Source organism: Cherax quadricarinatus, chromosome 6 (assembly GCF_038502225.1).
Source record: "Cherax quadricarinatus isolate ZL_2023a chromosome 6, ASM3850222v1, whole genome shotgun sequence".
NCBI lineage: Eukaryota > Metazoa > Arthropoda > Malacostraca > Decapoda > Parastacidae > Cherax > Cherax quadricarinatus.
The window spans coordinates 43,834,448-43,851,595 of record NC_091297.1 but is presented as its reverse complement, the minus strand read 5'-3'; the positions used below and the strand labels follow the sequence as shown (position 1 = coordinate 43,851,595).

Genomic DNA, 17,148 nt, shown 5'->3' with positions numbered 1-17,148 from the left:
CCACTGAAACTCTCCTACCCCCTTCAGCTTTGTTTCGCTTAGGGCCAGGACATCCAACTTCTTTTCATTCATAACATCAGCAATCATCTGTTTCTTGTCATCCGCACTACATCCACGCACATTTAAGCAACCCAGTTTTATAAAGTTTTTCTTCTTCTCTTTTTTAGTAATTGTATACAGGAGAAGGGGTTACTAGCCCATTGCTCCCGGCATTTTAGTCGCCTCATACGACACGCATGGCTTACGGAGGAAAGATTCTTTTCCACTTCCCCATGGACAATAGAAGAAATAAAAAAGAACAAGAGCTATTTAGAAAAAGGAGAAAAACCTAGATGTATGTATATACAGTAGGGCCCCACTTATACGGCGGGTTAGGTTCCAGGCTACCGCCGTAAAGCGGAAATCGCCGTAAAGTGGAACACCCTTTTTTTCCACTTATAAATGCATACAAACACTAGATAACAAGTTTACACTAACATATATTAAGTTAGCAATAGAACCAGGCATCAAAAAACAATAAAAAGGTACAATACACACATAGTGCACTCATTACTTACCTTAAAATATTTATAGTCTTAATCTAGGGTGAGACAAGTAGTATTTATTGTAAGAAATCAAGTGTGGTATGTATTGTAATAGGCAGGCTATTTCACCAGGCCACCCCACCCACACATACTATTCTATGATATTTAAGCATCCCAGAGCGATAAAATGTATATACAGTTCACTCATTACTTACCTTAAAATATTTGTAGTCTTAATGTAGGGTCAGGAGTAAGTAAATGAGATAAAACGAATAAATGAGAGAGAGAAAGAATGAATACATGAGAGGTGACAGGCCAGGCACAGAGTAAACAAAACAATGAGACTCCGTGACTATTGTTATTATTACCACTTGTGGAAGTCTCTGCTACCACAGATCACATTTATGTTTATTTATTCTACTGTGGGGTGTATTTATCTTATTTATATGTTATGCATCGTGTTTATTATATAATTTTGAAAAAAATATCATGGATGGATTAATGAAAATGTGTATATTACCGTAATATACGACATTTAATGAGACTCCGTGACTATTGTTATTATGGCGTCACTTGTGGAAGTCGTCTGCTACCAGAGATCACATTTATGTTTATTTATTCTACTGTGGGGTGTATTTATCTTATTTATATGTTATGTATAGTGTTTATTATATAATTTTGAAAAAAATATCATGGCTGGATTAATGAAAATGTGTATATTACCGTAATATACGACATTTAATGAGACTCAGTATTGTTATTATCACCACTTGTGCAAGTCGTCTGCTACACAGCTCACATTTATGTTTATTTATTCTACTGTGGGGTGTATTTATCTTATTTATATGTTATGCATCGTGTTTATTATATAATTTTGAAAAAAATATCATGGCTGGATTAATGAAAATGTGTATATTACCGTAATATACGACATTTAATGAGACTCAGTATTGTTATTATCACCACTTGTGCAAGTCGTCTGCTACACAGCTCACATTTATGTTTATTTATTCTACTGTGGGGTGTATTTATCTTATTTATATGTTATGCATCGTGTTTATTATATAATTTTGAAAAAAATATCATGGATGGATTAATGAAAATGTGTATATTAACGTAATATACGACATTTAAATGACTTGATGTGTGTAAGTTTATTTAGGTACAGGTATACATAAGTATAATTATCAGAGTATATATAAAATATGAAATAACTTTTAAAAACATTTGAAATTTTGGAGTTTCCAGACAAAATGGAGAGACTTAGTGCTTACTGAGCTCATGGAGAATGTAAACAAACAGGGTGGGGCACGGTGACCGTATTAGAAAGTCAGGTGGGGGGAGCCGTATAGTGAGTTTTGGTCATAATTTGAAATGTCCGTATTAGCGGAACGCCGTAAAGCGGAACGCCGTAAAGCGGGGCCCTCCTGTATATATATGCATGTGCGTGTCTGTGAAGTGTGACCAAAGTGTTAGTAGGAGTAGCAAGATATCCCTGTTATCTTAGCGTGTTTATGAGACAGAAAAAGAAACCAGCAATCCTACCATCATGCAAAACAATTACAGGTTTTTGTTTCACAGTCATCTGGCAGGACGGTAGTACTTCCCTGGGTGGTTGCTGTCTACCAACCTACTACATATTCATATATACATATACATATATATACATATACATATACATATATATATACATATATACATATACATATATATATACATATACATATATATATACATATACATATATATATACATATACATATATACATATATATATACATACATATATACATATATACATATACATATATACATATATATATACATACATATACAGTGGACCCCCGCATAGCGAACTTAATCCGTGCAAGAGGGCTGGTCGTTATGCGAAATGTTCGCTATGCGAATTAATTTTCCCCATAAGAAATAATGGAAATAAAATTAATCCGTGCAAGACACCAAAAAGTATGAAAAAAAATTTTTTTTACCACAAACAAATGTTAATTTTAGTACACACAAACTGAAAAAGGCATGCACAATTACATGACACTTACTTTTATTGAAGATCTGGTGATGATTGATGGGATGGGAGGAGGGGAGAGAGAGTGTTAGTGTTTAGAAGGGGAATCCCCTTCCATTAGGACTTGAGGTAGCAAGTCCTTTTCCGGGGTTACTTCCCTTCTTCTTTTAATGCCACTAGGACCAGCTTCAGAGTCACTGGACCTCTGTCGCACAACAAATCTGTCCATAGAGCTCTGTACCTCCCGTTCCTTTACGATTTGTCTAAAATGGGCCATAACATTGTCATTGAAATAGTCACCAGCACGGCTTGCAACAGCTGTGTCAGGGTGATTTTCATCCATAAAGGTTTGCAGTTCAACCCACTGTGCACACATTTCCTTAATTTTTGAAGTAGGCACAATGGATTCCACAACTGGCATAGGCTTCTCAGGGTTAGCCCCAAACCCTTCAAAATCTTTCTTAATTTCCATACTAATTCTCACCCTTTTTACCACAGGGTTGGCACTAGAAGCTTTCTTGGGGCCCATGGTCACTTATTTTCCAGAAACAGCACCGAAAACACTGTAATAATACGAAATATTCCGAGTGTATGCTTGAATGTTACCGCGGAGGCTGGCTGGTAAACAATGGACGCGTCTCGGACGAAGGTCGCTGAGCGGGTTTTTGTCCACTATGCGGGGCAAAATTTTGGCGAACAAAGCGTTCGCTATGCGGATTGTTCGCTATGCAAGGCGTTCGCTATGCGGGGGTCCACTGTATACATATATACATATACATATACATATATATACATATATATATACATATACATATATATATACATATACATATATATACATATACATATATATACATATACATATATATACATATACATATAAATACATATACATATATATACATTTTTTTTTTTTCAACAAGTCGGCCGTCTCCCACCGAGGCAGGGTGACCCAAAACAAAAAGAAAATCCCCAAAAAGAAAATACTTTCATCATCATTCAACACTTTCACCACACTCGCACATTATCACTGTTTTTGCAGAGGTGCTCAGAATACAATAGTCTAGAAGCATACACATATAAAGATACACAACATATCCCTCCAAACTGCCAATATCCCAAACCCCTCCTTTAAAGTGCAGGCATTGTACTTCCCATTTCCAGGACTCAAGTCCGATTATATGAAAATAACCGGTTTCCCTGAATCCCTTCACTAAATATTACCCTGCTCACACTCCAACAGATCGTCAGGTCCCAAGTACCATTCGTCTCCATTCACTCCTATCTAACACGCTCACGCACGCTTGCTGGAAGTCCAAGCCCTTTGCCCACAAAACCTCCTTTACCCCCTCTCTCCAACCCTTTCGAGGATGACCCCTACCACGCCTTCCTTCCCCTATAGATTTATATACTTTCCATGTCATTCTACTTTGATCCATTCTCTCTAAATGACCAAACCACCTCAACAACCCCTCTTCTGCCCTCTGACTAATACTTTTATTAACTCCACACCTTCTCCTAATTTCCACACTCCGAATTTTCTGCATAATATTTACACCACACATTGCCCTTAAACAGGACATCTCCACTGCCTCCAACCGTCTCCTCGCTGCTGCATTTACCACCCAAGCTTCACACCCATGTAAGAGTGTTGGTACTACTATACTTTCATACATTCCCTTCTTTGCCTCCCTAGGTAACGTTTTTTGACTCCACATATACCTCAACGCACCACTCACCTTTTTTCCCTCATCAATTCTATGATTAACCTCATCCTTCATAAATCCATCCGCCGACACGTCAACTCCCAAGTATCTGAAAACATTCACTTCTTCCATACTCCTCCTCCCCAATTTGATATCCAATTTTTCTTTATCTAAATCATTTGACACCCTCATCACCTTACTCTTTTCTATGTTCACTTTCAACTTTCTACCTTTACACACATTCCCAAACTCATCCACTAACCTTTGCAATTTTTCTTTAGAATCTCCCATAAGCACAGTATCATCAGCAAAAAGTAACTGTGTCAATTCCCATTTTGAATTTGATTCCCCATAATTTAATCCCACCCCTCTCCCAAACACCCTAGCATTTACTTCCTTTACAACCCCATCTATAAATATATTAAACAACCATGGTGACATTACACATCCCTGTCTAAGACCTACTTTTACCGGGAAGTAGTCTCCCTCTCTTCTACACACCCTAACCTGAGCCTCACTATCCTCATAAAAACTCTTTACAGCATTTAATAACTTACCACCTATTCCATATACTTGCAACATCTGCCACATTGCTCCTCTATCCACTCTATCATATGCCTTTTCTAAATCCATAAATGCAATAAAAACTTCCCTATCTTTATCTAAATACTGTTCACATATATGCTTCAATGTAAACACCTGATCTACACATCCCCTACCCACTCTGAAACCTCCTTGCTCATCCGCAATCCTACATTCTGTCTTACCTCTAATTCTTTCAATTATAACCCTACCGTACACTTTTCCTGGTATACTCAGTAAGCTTATTCCTCTATAATTTTTAGTCTCTTTTGTCCCCTTTCCCTTTATATAAAGGGACTATACATGCTCTCCGCCAATCCCTAGGTACCTTCCCCTCTTTCATACATTTATTAAACAAAAGTACCAACTACTCAAACACTATATCCCCCCCTGCTTTTAACATTTCTGTCATGATCCCATCAGTTCCAGCTGCTTTACCCCCTTTCATTTTACGTAATGCCTCACGTACCTCCCCCCCACTTACATTCTGCTCTTCTTCACTCCTAAAAGATGGTATACCTCCCTGACCAGTGCATGAAATTACAGCCTCCCTTTCTTCCTCAACATTTAAAAGTTCCTCAAAATATTCTCGCCATCTACCCAATACCTCCATCTCCCCATCTACTAACTCCCCTACTCTGTTTTTAACTGAAAAATCCATATTTTCCCTAGGCTTTCTTAACTTGTTTAACTCACTCCAAAATTTTTTCTTGTTTTCATTAAAATTTCTTGACAGTGCCTCTCCCACTCTATCATCTGCTCTCCTTTTGCACTCTCTCACCACTCTCTTTACCTTTCTTTTACTCTCCATATACTCTGCTCTTCTTATAACACTTCTGCTTTGTAAAAACCTCTCATAAGCTACCTTTTTCTCTTTTATCACACCCTTTACTTCATCATTCCACCAATCACTCCTCTTTCCTCCTGCCCCCACCCTCCTATAACCACAAACTTCTGCCCCACATTCTAATACTGCATTTTTAAAACTATTCCAACCCTCTTCAACCCCCCCACTACTCATCTTTGCACTAGCCCACCTTTCTGCCAATAGTCGCTTATATCTCACCCGAACTTCCTCCTCCCTTAGTTTATACACTTTCACCTCCCTCTTACTTGTTGTTGCCACCTTCCTCTTTTCCCATCTACCTCTTACTCTAACTGTAGCTACAACTAAATAATGATCCGATATATCAGTTGCCCCTCTATAAACATGTACATCCTGGAGCCTACCCATCAACCTTTTATCCACCAATACATAATCTAATAAACTACTTTCATTACGTGCTACATCATACCTTGTATATTTATTTATCCTCTTTTTCATAAAATATGTATTACTTATTACCAAATTTCTTTCTACACATAGCTCAATTAAAGGCTCCCCATTTACATTTACCCCTGGCACCCCAAATTTACCTACTACTCCCTCCATAACATTTTTACCCACTTTAGCATTGAAATCCCCAACCACAATTACTCTCACACTTGATTCAAAACTCCCCACGCATTCACTCAACATTTCCCAAAATCTCTCTCTCTCCTCTACACTTCTCTCTTCTCCAGGTGCATACATGCTTATTATAACCCACTTTTCACATCCAATCTTTATTTTACTCCACATAATCCTTGAATTAATACATTTATAGTCCCTCATTTCCTGCCATAGCTTATCCTTCAACATTATTGCTACTCCTTCTTTAGCTCTAACTCTATTTGAAACCCCTGACCTAATCCCATTTATTCCTCTCCACTGAAACTCTCCCACCCCCTTCAGCTTTGTTTCACTTAAAGCCAGGACATCCAGCTTCTTCTCATTCATAACATCCACAATCATCTCTTTCTTATCATCTGCACAACATCCACGCACATTCAGACTTCCCACTTTGACAATTTTCTTCTTCTTATTCTTTTTAGTAATCTTTACAGGAAAAGGGGTTACTAGCCCATTGTTCCCGGCATTTTAGTTGACTTTTACAACACGCATGGCTTACGGAGGAAAGATTCTTATTCCACTTCCCCATGGATATAAAAGGAAAATTAATAAGACCAAGAACTATTAAAATAAAATCTAAGAAAACTCAGATGAGTGTGTATAAATAAATGTGTACATGTATGTGTAGTGTGACCTAAGTGTAAGTAGAAGTAGCAAGACATGCCTGTAATTTCGCATATTTATGAGACAGACAAAAGACATCAGCAATCCTACCATCATGTAAAACAATCACAGGCTTTCGTTTTACACTCACTTGGCAGGACGGTAGTACCTCCCTGGGTGGTTGCTGTCTACCAACCTACTACCTATACATATACATATACATATATATATATATATATATATATATATATATATATATATATATATTATAGGTAGTAGGTTGGTAGACAGCAACCTCCCAGGGAGGTACTACCGTCCTGCCGAGTGAGTGTAAAACGAAAGCCTGTAATTGTTTTACATGATGGTAGGATTGCTGGTGTCTTTTGTCTGTCTCATAAACATGCAAGATTTCAGGTATGTCTTGCTACTTCTACTTACACTTAGGTCACACTACGCATACATGTACAAGCATATATATACACACACCCCTCTGGGTTTTCTTCTATTTTCTTTCTAGTTCTTGTTCTTGTTTATTTCCTCTTATCTCCATGGGGAAGTGGAACAGAATTCTTCCTCTGTAAGCCATGCGTGTTGTAAGAGGCAACTGAAATGCCGGGAGCAAGGGGCTAGTAACCCCTTCTCCTGTATATATTACTAAATTTGAAGGAGAAACTTTCATTTTTCCTTTTATGTCACCCCACCTCGGTGGGATTCGGCTGGTACGTTGAAAGAAGAAGATATATATATATATATACATACATACATATTTTTTTTTTTTATTATCACACCGGCCGATTCCCACCAAGGCAGGGTGGCCCGAAAAAGAAAAACTTTCACCATCATTCACTCCATCACTGTCTTGCCAGAAGGGTGCTTTACACTACAGTTTTTAAACTGCAACATTAACACCCCTCCTTCAGAGTGCAGGCACTGTACTTCCCATCTCCAGGACTCAAGTCCGGCCTGCCGGTTTCCCTGAATCCCTTCATAAATGTTACTTTGCTCACACTCCAACAGCACGTCAAGTATTAAAAACCATTTGTCTCCATTCACTCCTATCAAACACGCTCACGCATGCCTGCTGGAAGTCCAAGCCCCTCGCACACAAAACCTCCTTTACCCCCTCCCTCCAACCCTTCCTAGGCCGACCCCTACCCCGCCTTCCTTCCACTACAGACTGATACACTCTTGAAGTCATTCTGTTTCGCTCCATTCTCTCTACATGTCCGAACCACCTCAACAACCCTTCCTCAGCCCTCTGGACAACAGTTTTGGTAATCCCGCACCTCCTCCTAACTTCCAAACTACGAATTCTCTGCATTATATTCACACCACACATTGCCCTCAGACATGACATCTCCACTGCCTCCAGCCTTCTCCTCGCTGCAACATTCATCACCCACGCTTCACACCCATATAAGAGCGTTGGTAAAACTATACTCTCATACATTCCCCTCTTTGCCTCCAAGGACAAAGTTCTTTGTCTCCACAGACTCCTAAGTGCACCACTCACTCTTTTTCCCTCATCAATTCTATGATTCACCTCATCTTTCATAGACCCATCCGCTGACACGTCCACTCCCAAATATCTGAATACGTTCACCTCCTCCATACTCTCTCCCTCCAATCTGATATTCAATCTTTCATCACCTAATCTTTTTGTTATCCTCATAACCTTACTCTTTCCTGTATTCACCTTTAATTTTCTTCTTTTGCACACCCTACCAAATTCATCCACCAATCTCTGCAACTTCTCTTCAGAATCTCCCAAGAGCACAGTGTCATCGGCAAAGAGCAGCTGTGACAACTCCCACTTTGTGTGTGATTCTTTATCTTTTAACTCCACGCCTCTTGCCAAGACCCTCGCATTTACTTCTCTTACAACCCCATCTATAAATATATTAAACAACCACGGTGACATCACACATCCTTGTCTAAGGCCTACTTTTACTGGGAAAAAATTTCCCTCTTTCCTACATACTCTAACTTGAGCCTCACTATCCTCGTAAAAACTCTTCACTGCTTTCAGTAACCTACCTCCTACACCATACACTTGCAACATCTGCCACATTGCCCCCCTATCCACCCTGTCATACGCCTTTTCCAAATCCATAAATGCCACAAAGACCTCTTTAGCCTTATCTAAATACTGTTCACTTATATGTTTCACTGTAAACACCTGGTCCACACACCCCCTACCTTTCCTAAAGCCTCCTTGTTCATCTGCTATCCTATTCTCCGTCTTACTCTTAATTCTTTCAATTATAACTCTACCATACACTTTACCAGGTACACTCAACAGACTTATCCCCCTATAATTTTTGCACTCTCTTTTATCCCCTTTGCCTTTATACAAAGGAACTATGCATGCTCTCTGCCAATCCCTAGGTACCTTACCCTCTTCCATACATTTATTAAATAATTGCACCAACCACTCCAAAACTATATCCCCACCTGCTTTTAACATTTCTATCTTTATCCCATCAATCCCGGCTGCCTTACCCCCTTTCATTTTACCTACTGCCTCACGAACTTCCCCCACACTCACAACTGGCTCTTCCTCACTCCTACAAGATGTTATTCCTCCTTGCCCTATACACGAAATCACAGCTTCCCTATCTTCATCAACATTTAACAATTCCTCAAAATATTCCTTCCATCTTCCCAATACCTCTACCTCTCCATTTAATAACTCTCCTCTCCTATTTTTAACTGACAAATCCATTTGTTCTCTAGGCTTTCTTAACTTGTTAATCTCACTCCAAAACTTTTTCTTATTTTCAACAAAATTTGTTGATAACATCTCACCCACTCTCTCATTTGCTCTCTTTTTACATTGCTTCACCACTCTCTTAACTTCTCTCTTTTTCTCCATATACTCTTCCCTCCTTGCATCACTTCTACTTTGTAAAAACTTCTCATATGCTAACTTTTTCTCCCTTACTACTCTCTATACATCATCATTCCACCAATCGCTCCTCTTCCCTCCTGCACCCACTTTCCTGTAACCACAAACTTCTGCTGAACACTCTAACACTACATTTTTAAACCTACCCCATACCTCTTCGACCCCATTGCCTATGCTCTCATTAGCCCATCTATCCTCCAATAGCTGTTTATATCTTACCCTAACTGCCTCCTCTTTTAGTTTATAAACCTTCACCTCTCTCTTCCCTGATGCTTCTATTCTCCTTGTATCCCATCTACCTTTTACTCTCAGTGTAGCTACAACTAGAAAGTGATCTGATATATCTGTGGCCCCTCTATAAACATGTACATCCTGAAGTCTACTCAACAGTCTTTTATCTACCAATACATAATCCAACAAACTACTGTCATTTCGCCCTACATCATATCGTGTATACTTATTTATCCTCTTTTTCTTAAAATATGTATTACCTATAACTAAACCCCTTTCTATACAAAGTTCAATCAAAGGGCTCCCATTATCATTTACACCTGGCACCCCAAACTTACCTACCACACCCTCTCTAAAAGTTTCTCCTACTTTAGCATTCAAGTCCCCTACCACAATTACTCTCTCACTTGGTTCAAAGGCTCCTATACATTCACTTAACATCTCCCAAAATCTCTCTCTCTCCTCTGCAGTCCTCTCTTCTCCAGGTGCATACACGCTTATTATGACCCACTTCTCGCATCCAACCTTTACTTTAATCCACATAATTCTTGAATTTACACATTCATATTCTCTTTTCTCCTTCCATAACTGATCATTTAACATTACTGCTACCCCTTCCTTTGCTCTAACTCTCTCAGATACTCCAGATTTAATCCCATTTATTTCCCCCCACTGAAACTCTCCTACCCCCTTCAGCTTTGTTTCGCTTAGGGCCAGGACATCCAACTTCTTTTCATTCATAACATCAGCAATCATCTGTTTCTTGTCATCCGCACTACATCCACGCACATTTAAGCAACCCAGTTTTATAAAGTTTTTCTTCTTCTCTTTTTTAGTAATTGTATACAGGAGAAGGGGTTACTAGCCCATTGCTCCCGGCATTTTAGTCGCCTCATACGACACGCATGGCTTACGGAGGAAAGATTCTTTTCCACTTCCCCATGGACAATAGAAGAAATAAAAAGAACAAGATCTATTTAGAAAAAGGAGAAAAACCTAGATGTATGTATATATATATATGCATGTGCGTGTCTGTGAAGTGTGACCAAAGTGTAAGTAGGAGTAGCAAGATATCCCTGTTATCTTAGCGTGTTTATGAGACAGAAAAAGAAACCAGCAATCCTACCATTATGCAAAACAGTTACAGGTTTTTGTTTCACAGTCATCTGGCAGGACGGTAGTACTTCCCTGGGTGGTTGCTGTCTACCAACCTACTACCTAACATACATACATATACATACATATATACATATACATACATATATACATATACATACATATATACATATACATACATATATACATATACATACATATATACATATACATACATATATACATATACATACATATATACATATACATATACATATATACATAATTATATATATATATACATATATAATATATATATATATATATATATATATATATATATATATATATATATTATAGGTAGTAGGTTGGTAGACAGCAACCGCCCTGGGAGGTACTACCGTCCTGCCAAGTGAGTGTAAAACGAAAGCCTGTAATTGTTTTACATGATGGTAGGATTGCTGGTGTCCTTTTTTCTGTCTCATGAACATGCAAGTTTTCAGGTACGTCTTGCTACTTCTACTTACACTTAGGTCCCACTACACATACATGTACAAGCACATATATACACACCCCTCTGGGTTTTCTTCTATTTTCTTTCTAGTTCTTATTCTTGTTTATTTCCTCTTATCTCCATGGGGAAGTGGAACAGAATTCTTCCTCCGTAAGCCATGCGTGTTGTAAGAGGCGACTAAAATGCCGGGAGCAAGGGGCTAGTAACCTCTTCTCCTGTATATATTACTAAATGTAAAAGGAGAAACTTTCGTTTTTCCTTTTGGGCCACCCCGCCTCGGTGGGATACGGCCGGTGTGTTGAAAGAAAGATATATATAATATATATATATATATATATATATATATATATATATATATATATATATATATATATAATATATATATATATATATTCATATAGTCGGACTTGAGTCCTGGAAATGGGAAGTACAATGCCTGCACTTTAAAGGAGGGGTTTGGGATATTGGCAGTTTGGAGGGATATGTTGTGTATCTTTATATGTTTATGCTTCTAGACTGTTGTATTCTGAGCACCTCTGCAAAAACAGTGATAATGTGCGAGTGTGGTGAAAGTGTTGAATGATGATGAAAGTATTTTCTTTTTGGGGATTTTCTTTCTTTTTTGGGTCACCCTGCCTCGGTGGGAGACGGCCGACTTGTTGAAAAAAAAAAAAAAAAAAAATATATATATATATATATTTATTAAGTGGAGTACAGGTGGTAAATGATAATCACTGAGACGGTAAACTGATATATTGAGAATAGGTAGTAGGAAGCCCAGCCTGCAGTGTTGTCCTGTCTGCTCGAAGGTACGTGTCTGACTGACTACCCATCACTGCGGGGCGTCTAGCAGTGTTTGAACCTGCTGACCTGACAGTACTTGAAGTCCGTGGCATCACAGCTAATATATGTTGAATTATGCTGACATTCCTGACTCTTAACACTGTTAAGAGTCAAGAGTTACATACAAAGAGGTTCTGTCTGCAAATGATTTATCCAACAGCAAGTGGCCCAACAAATCTAAAAGGGTCAAAGGCCAATCGCAGACACATTCCCATGCACGATGTATAAGGAACAAGAATATCAACAAGATACTTGGGTTAATTAAGATTAATAACTTTAACCCTTAAACTGTCCAAACGTAGATTACGTTCACTCGCGTGGCGCTCCGAATATTTTGAAAAATATAAAAATCTTTTTTTCTTTTAAAATGAAGAGCGCATTTTTCTACATGTTATAGGATTACAAAAAAAAATTTTAGGGTCAGTACTTACCAAGATATAAGACCGTGAAGTTGGCTCTGGATGCTCACTTGTCGGAAACATCGACTCCTGCCACTGGCAGAAAGACGTGTTGCCGATATACCTTTTTTTCTCGTTTTTATTTTAATTTATATATTTTTCAATTTCTGATAATTACAATTGATAATAGGTCTTGTAATTTCATAACCAATCTTTGTTCTGACACTAATATTACATAGTGAAATAGTGCTCAAATAGTCACAATCACATTGACAGGTGAACATTTACACCTGCCTGGGTTATTTACTTTTGTCTATAAATACATACAGAGTATTTATAGGTCCCAGCAATGTTTTAGGTACCTTGAAGCATATTGTTATGAAAGGCATCCCTATACTGTTGACAGCCCAGCGACATTTGATAAATGCCCACTGCTCTAGCTAACCCTCTCTGTATTTGTTATCACTGTTACACACAAACATGTCTTGTCTCTATTTATCTGTCAGTGTCTATATCTGCCTGCTTGTCTGTCTGTCTCTGCTTATCTGTCTTTCTGTTTGCCTGGAGTATATGTATATCACACTCCTTGAAGAATCATGTTATGACATCTGTTATCAGCTCAGTGACATTTGATAAATGGGTGCTTGGGGAACCCTGGCTTTATTTGTTATCACTGTTACACACAAACATGTCTTGTCTCTATTTATCTGTCAGTGTCTATATCTGCCTGCTTGTCTGTCTGTCTCTGCTTATCTGTCTTTCTGTTTGCCTGGAGTATATGTATATCACACTCCTTGAAGAATCATGTTATGACATCTGTTATCAGCTCAGTGACATTTGATAAATGGGTGCTTGGGGAACCCTGGCTTTATTTGTTTCACTGATACACACAAACATGTTTCTGTCTGTCTATCTATCTGTCTGTCTGTTTGTTTATCTTTGTCTGGAATTTTTGGATTATCCTAGATAATTTACACTATGTATAATAACTGTACTTATGTGTACATGTGAGACAGAGATATAGATAGAGATATAGATAAATAGAGATACAGACAGACAGATATATATACATATAGAGAGAGAGATAGACAGATAGAGATATAGACAGAGAGAGAGCCAGAGACAGCCAAAGCAAGCCAGCCAGCCAGCTTGCCTAATATATAAGAACATAAGAAAGAAGGAACACTGCAACAAGCCTACTGGCCCATGCAAGGTAGGTACATGTCACCCCCTCTCCTGCCTTAGAACAATGACCCACCTAGTCAGGTCATCCATTGAAGGAAGAAGCATCACATCAGACTTAGTAGCACAAGCCAGTCAGGTCTAACTCGCCTCCACCCACATCATTCACTCAAGCATTTATCTAACCTATTTTTACTTTCCTCTTAAAATGGGTGTGTTAATGCAACATAGCATCAGTGAATCCCTGGTGTTTGCCACACTATTTGCTCTAGCTGGTGCTCAGTTGAACTGGTGCTCCCACAAGGTACTAAGTGCTCCCAGATTTTTTTTAATAGTGCACACACTGAGTGCACTGACCCATTCTTTCATGTCTAGGAGACTCAAGCCTATTGTGCCAAATTAAAAGGAATGAAAAATAAAACACTAATCTATGTATGGAGCACTACGCATGCAAAGGTAGATCTACACTTGGACAATTTAAGGGTTAAACGGTAATAAAATTTAAATTCAGTTCTTGTCTTGATAGGGAGCCAATGTGGGTTATACAAGTAGGGACTAATACAAATCCCAAATGGGAATGACAATACCAGTCTAACTACATAATTCATTAAAGATCAAAGTCTTTGTAGCAAGTAGCTACAAAAAGCAACAATCACACAATTGCAAAAGTCAATTTAAGAGGAAAAAACAAATATGATAAACCAATTAATGATTGATGACAACCACTGCTCTACTCCTGTAACAATAAATTGGTAATTATGCATGCAGGTGCACACATAACCCTTTCAGGGTCCTCAGGCCCTCTCCAAGACTTGTTCTCAGGGTCCCCAAATTTTAAAATAAAAAAAAAATGTTTTCTTATGAAAATATAGAGAATCTTTTCCCGATCATAATGACACCAAAAGTATGAAATTTGATGGAAAATTTACGGAATTATGCTCTCGTGAAGTTAGCGGTCTCAACGATGCATATGCATCGGCAATTTTGCCCACTTTGAGCCCTATGTTCTGCCAATTCCAGTGTACTAGTCAACAAAAATCATGACTAATTTGCTAGAACTCCATTTCTTCTATCGAATGAGCACAAAAAACCACCCATTTACCAATTTCAACTATCCAATAAAGTAGTCAGAATTTAGCAATTTTGCCAATTTCACACAAATTTCAAAACATACCAATTCCCGAACAGGGTCCAGAATAAACAAGAATGACATTCCTGGCACTAAAATAACAAGTTCTCCGTTCGTTAGTCACATCCCCAGGCCCTCTTATATTTCTTTGGCTTTCCACTCTTGAATTTTTATTCTCACAAAAAATAGATTTACTGTTATGCAGACTACTGCATTAGTATAGAAATGGCGTAGAAATGGTATAAATAATATCAGCGCACTTGTGAAAGAATATTAGACTCACCAGTTGACATGTATTGGACGCTTGGCATTTGTTTACTTTTGAACTTTAGTAAAAATCGAACATTTCTGCTACTTTGAGGTCAATTTCAAGGTACTTTACATTGTAAAACCAGTTAAAATCATCTCAATTTCTGTAATATGTCTTCCATTCAATAAAATGAGACCAGGAAAACTAGAATACAACAATAAATACCATACGAAAATAGAGTGCAAAGTCGTTGTTTTAATCCAAAAAGTTTTTTTTTTCTCATTACACACCGTGTGCTGCAGATTTTTTTTATACTGCGCACACTGACCACAGAGACCCATTCTTTCATATGTAGGCCTACCAGCTTTCTCTCACTAGATATGAGGGCGCTAGAATTTAGGCGTACTAGTCCGTCAAAAACCCTGGGGCGTAAGCTGTACTAGTACGGCCGAAACCCTGTAAGGGTTAAGAATGCACACACACAGTCAAACACACACTCACATCTAGCTACAGCCAGCATTCAATGCTACTGTATGTCACAGAAAGTAAAAGTAAGGCACACTCAACAAATTATGCATACACAGGATTCAGCAAAATTTTTACCAACTTCTGGGGAAATTAAAAGACTTACCTGGACAGTTATCGAGAGTGTCATTGCCACCCCCCTCCCCCTGCCTGTTGACCTCTGAGCGGACCCCCCTGCGCACGTAGGTCTCCCCCCCCTCAGGTGCATCCCTGCCCTCCTCGCCCTGATCCTCCTCTGCTCGTGTTCCAAGTATCTCTTCCAGTTCCTCCTTCATCCGCTGACGATCCTGTTCCAGTTCACCTGTAAATTGTAGTGGTATTCCTAAATAAATGCACCAAGGTAACCTGATATCGTACTGTACCTATTCTTAAAAGGGATACCAGTACAAGTCAAGAAAAAAATATTGGTCATCAACTATTTACATTAATGTCATGAAAAGCTTTTAACTCAAAATGGTCATTCAGTCTCATGGAAGAAAAAATTGCACATTAAAAGAAAAGTGGAACAAGTTTCTTCCATTAAACAACTGCTGAATACAAAATGCCAGTTCAATTTACTTCTTCAGGCTTAATAGTGCTCAGAACAATAAAAAATTTGATTTCTGACTTTTATTTGAATCCTTAAAAACCTTCTAATTTTCCTTCTGTACAAGAGGTAAAAGCACTGAAGACTTCAAGTAGAGAGCTAAATAAAAGAACTGATTTTAGCTTTTAAACTTTGAGATATCTTGCATCAACATACGCAGGATAATATCGTGTGTAGCCCGCAAGAGGTTGGTGGTCCTGGAATTGTGCTGCCGTGGCAACCAAAAGATGGGTGGAGAGGACTCTGTTCTTATGAATTTTGTTAGCTTCATCTGGTGGGCCTCCCAAACCTCATGCTGAAATTGTTTTTTGCTTATAATTATGACTTTCAATATCAAATTTAACAACACAGTGAATGTTCAAATGACAGTAGTGTGCATATTAATTGGGACAGTGATGAAATAAGACAATTTGGAAAATTAATGTTTATTTGAAAAATATACAGCAATGACATGACAGATAACGGATTTAATAAGAGACATGACTACCCTTTGCTTTTTTAAGAACTGCTACAAGCTTTGGCACATCATCAACCAATGTTAACATAGTTTGGCAAGTTCT

At 38.3% G+C, this 17,148-nt stretch overlaps 1 protein-coding gene across 1 annotated transcript in view; it reads right to left on the bottom strand.

Annotated features, from left to right (window-relative positions):
• Positions 1-17,148, bottom strand: part of Pnn (desmosome associated protein-like protein pinnin) — a 118,985-nt gene that overhangs the window by 9,716 nt on the left and 92,121 nt on the right. Inside the window, exons 7-8 of the mRNA XM_053782303.2 lie at positions 16,745-16,883; positions 16,109-16,303 (exon numbers count right to left, since the gene is read on the bottom strand). Of these exons, the coding sequence (XP_053638278.2) occupies positions 16,109-16,303; positions 16,745-16,883 (334 nt within the window). The remainder of the gene's footprint in view (positions 1-16,108; positions 16,304-16,744; positions 16,884-17,148) is intronic.